General features: G+C 38.3%; 1 protein-coding gene across 1 annotated transcript; it reads left to right on the plus strand.

Moving 5' to 3' along the window:
- Positions 1 to 412: 412 nt before the first annotated feature.
- LOC126709464 (3-oxo-Delta(4,5)-steroid 5-beta-reductase-like) lies at positions 413 to 2,124 on the plus strand. The gene is made up of 2 exons (XM_050409717.1): positions 413 to 637; positions 723 to 2,124. The coding sequence occupies exons 1-2, from the start codon at positions 599 to 601 to the stop codon at positions 1,857 to 1,859; spliced, it is 1,176 nt and encodes a 391-aa protein (XP_050265674.1). The 5' UTR covers positions 413 to 598; the 3' UTR covers positions 1,860 to 2,124.
- The last annotated feature ends 1,185 nt before the right edge of the window (positions 2,125 to 3,309 follow it).

Raw genomic sequence — 3,309 nt, forward strand, 5'->3', positions numbered from 1 at the left:
TATTCTTACAACATTCTTCATAATTATGATTTATTATGATTAAAGTAAAATTATTTTTACTTCAATTTATTTATTAGTATAATTTTTATTATACATCAATTAAAAAACGCAGCAACAATTATAAAAGAGAAGCGATACGTCCACAACATTTTTACAACAAATTACAGATGATTAGTTATTATTGATTCAAATTTGAACCTAACACTAACATTACTTTTTTGCCTCAACAATAAAAATCAATAATAACATGCCACTTAAGATTTGTTATAAAAATATTGTAGATACGTCATTTTTCATTATAAAAAGAAAAAGAAAAAGAAAAAAGTAAAAACATTATGCCCTCTCGTATCAAGCAAAAGCCCCCCAAAAGGAAATTTACCAAGTTAAAATTCTCAACCCAAATCTGTCCTCCTTGACCACAAACTCAAAACTTGCTCCAACCAATATATCAAACCCCCTATAAATTCAACCATCCAGATTCGAGACTGACAGTTAGCCAGCTCCTATTCATTCACCTACTGATCTCGCTCCCAAATCCCAAATTCCAATCCCTTCAATTATCATCATCATCATCAACCTCTCTTCTTCAACCTAAAAAATGAGCTGGTGGTGGGCTGGAGCTATTGGCGCTGCCAGGGCAAGTACAACCCCAAATACAATTATACTAAATCTCTTTCTAATCTAAAGCTTAATCTAACTCTGTTTTTCATGAATTTTTACAGAAGAAATTTGATGAAGATGAAGGACCAAAAGGGTTTCAGAGCGTGGGATTAGTGATCGGTGTGACAGGCATAGTTGGCAACAGCTTAGCTGAAATATTACCACTTTCAGATACCCCAGGTGGGCCATGGAAAGTCTATGGTGTGGCGCGTCGTCCACGACCAAACTGGAATTCAGACCACCCCATCGAGTATATCCAGTGCGATGTCTCAGATCCTCAAGAAACCGAGTCCAAGCTTTCTCAACTCACCGATGTCACCCACATCTTCTACGCCACTTGGGTCAACAAATCCATCGAGTCTGAGAACTGTGAAATCAACGGTGCCATGTTCAGGAATGTCCTACGCGCGGTGATCCCTAACGCGCCGAACCTCAAACACATCTGCCTCCAGACAGGTACTAAACACTACATCGGAAACTTCGAGGTTTTCGGAAAACCTGGGTTCCCACGGCACGATCCGCCTTTCTCGGAAGATTTGCCGAGGTTAGAGGTGCCCAACTTTTACTACACGCTCGAGGATGTTCTGTTCGAGGAGTCCGAGAAAAAAGAGGGATTGACTTGGTCGGTTCATAGACCTGACACGATTTTTGGGTTTTCGCCTTATAGCTTGATGAATATAATTGGGACACTTTGTGTTTACGCTGCTATATGTAAACATGAAGGGGTTGCTTTGAAATTCCCTGGTGCTAAAGCTGCGTGGGAGTGTTATTCTGTGGCTTCTGATGCTGATCTTATTGCCGAGCAGCAAATTTGGGCTGCGGTGGATCCTTATGCGAGGAATGAAGCTTTTAATTGCAACAATGGGGATGTGTTTAAGTGGAAGCATTTTTGGAAGGTTTTGGCTGAGCAGTTTGGGATTGAGGAGTATGGGTTTGAGGAGGGTGAGAGAGTGAGCTTGGTGGAATTGATGAAAGATAAGGGTCCTGTGTGGGATGAGATTGTGAAGGAGAATCAGTTGCAGCCTACAAAGTTGGATGAAGTTGGGGTTTGGTGGTTTGTGGATTTGATTTTAGGTGGGGAGGCTTTGTTGGATAGCATGAATAAGAGTAAGGAGCATGGGTTTTTGGGGTTCAGGAACTCCAAGAACTCCTTCATTTCTTGGATTGATAAGGTGAAAGGGTACAAGATTGTGCCTTAGTAAAATGCTGCTATTAAGTGATTCAATGTCTCTTTGGGTTCTTTGAATGCTGTTGTTTGTAATGGATGTTGTCGTTAAATAAAGCTTGGATTGGATGGAAATTTAGAGGTATGGTTCATTGGTTTCATTTAGAACAAAATTAATGAAGTGTCTTTATGTTGTTGTGAATTTTCCTGTAATGGCATGGAAAACATGAAACAATGATGCGATTGTACTTTATGGTCAAATTTTAAACATAAAAAGCCTTATTTGGCATTTGGGATTATACATTCTGTAGACAAATTTTTCTAGCTCTTTGATTTCTCTCTGTTTGATCAAATGTTCCAAACAAATTCGGAAGATACTATATCAGAATGCACTTATCTGATATGGTTTTTGCAATGCACTATAAGCCCAAGTCCGATCCCTTTAGTTGCCTAAAAAAAAAATTCCAAGCCTATATACTGTAGCTAATGTCATTACGAGTTTTATTTTATTTTTTGCTGAATAATGTCATTACGAGTTTTAAATGCTGGTTTATGTAAACGGGATATACTTGTATTCTTTCTTTTATCTAGCTATATCGTAAGCTGGTCGAGCCCCAAAAAGAGCGCGCTAACTGAATCCTCAAGTGAAATTGGGCTCCTGACACTGGCAAGAAATAAAAGGACTCACATTCAATCAAAGCCCTTGGCCCCAAACCTTTTGCAGCCCAGCTAGATCTATATCTTTTAATGGGTCTTAACCCAAGTTTTATATTTATTCCCTTGGACTTAAAAAAGAAAAAAAAAAAGAAAAAAAAAAAACGCAATCCTATGTCGAACCAATGTTACCCATATGCCGTATTTCCCCCAAATATATGCACAAAAACTTTCTTGGGTACCACGCACTTCTTAGGCAAGTTGGTACCTTCATAGGTACTAAGTATTTGGGGGTCTTGAGGGCAAGAACTCAAGCTGTGGGCAGAACTCTACGCTTGATAGTAATTTTAATCACTAAAAAAACATCATTAACGTGCATTACAATCATAAATAAGGAGTCTATGGTGATAACAAGAATTCAAGAACGCTCACAAACAACAATAAAATAACACACGCAACTAATATTTGAACCAAAATTATAGGCGGAAAAATATTGAACATTACTTTTTGTTGCAAAACTTGAGGTGGGAATCTCAGACATTCCAACAGTGCCCACATTTTCTGTGTGTGACAGCTTCTCTGCAAAATCCAGAGACATGTTTGAGTGTGTTCTTTCTCAACAGTGCCCACTGCCCACATTCTTCAAATTATATATCCTACAGGCTGTGGTCTGTACCCAAAGAAAAATTGCGCTACAACACAAAGCAGGTCTATGTAAACAGGAGTATCATTTGTTATTTAAACTATGACAAATTTTCTTGCAGTTTTTTCTTTTTGGGGGTTGGGGGTGTTACGTATTCTTTCTTTAATGTATATATTTTTCCGAGAAA

This window comes from Quercus robur, chromosome 2 (assembly GCF_932294415.1).
Source record: "Quercus robur chromosome 2, dhQueRobu3.1, whole genome shotgun sequence".
NCBI classification, from domain to species: Eukaryota; Viridiplantae; Streptophyta; class Magnoliopsida; order Fagales; family Fagaceae; genus Quercus; species Quercus robur.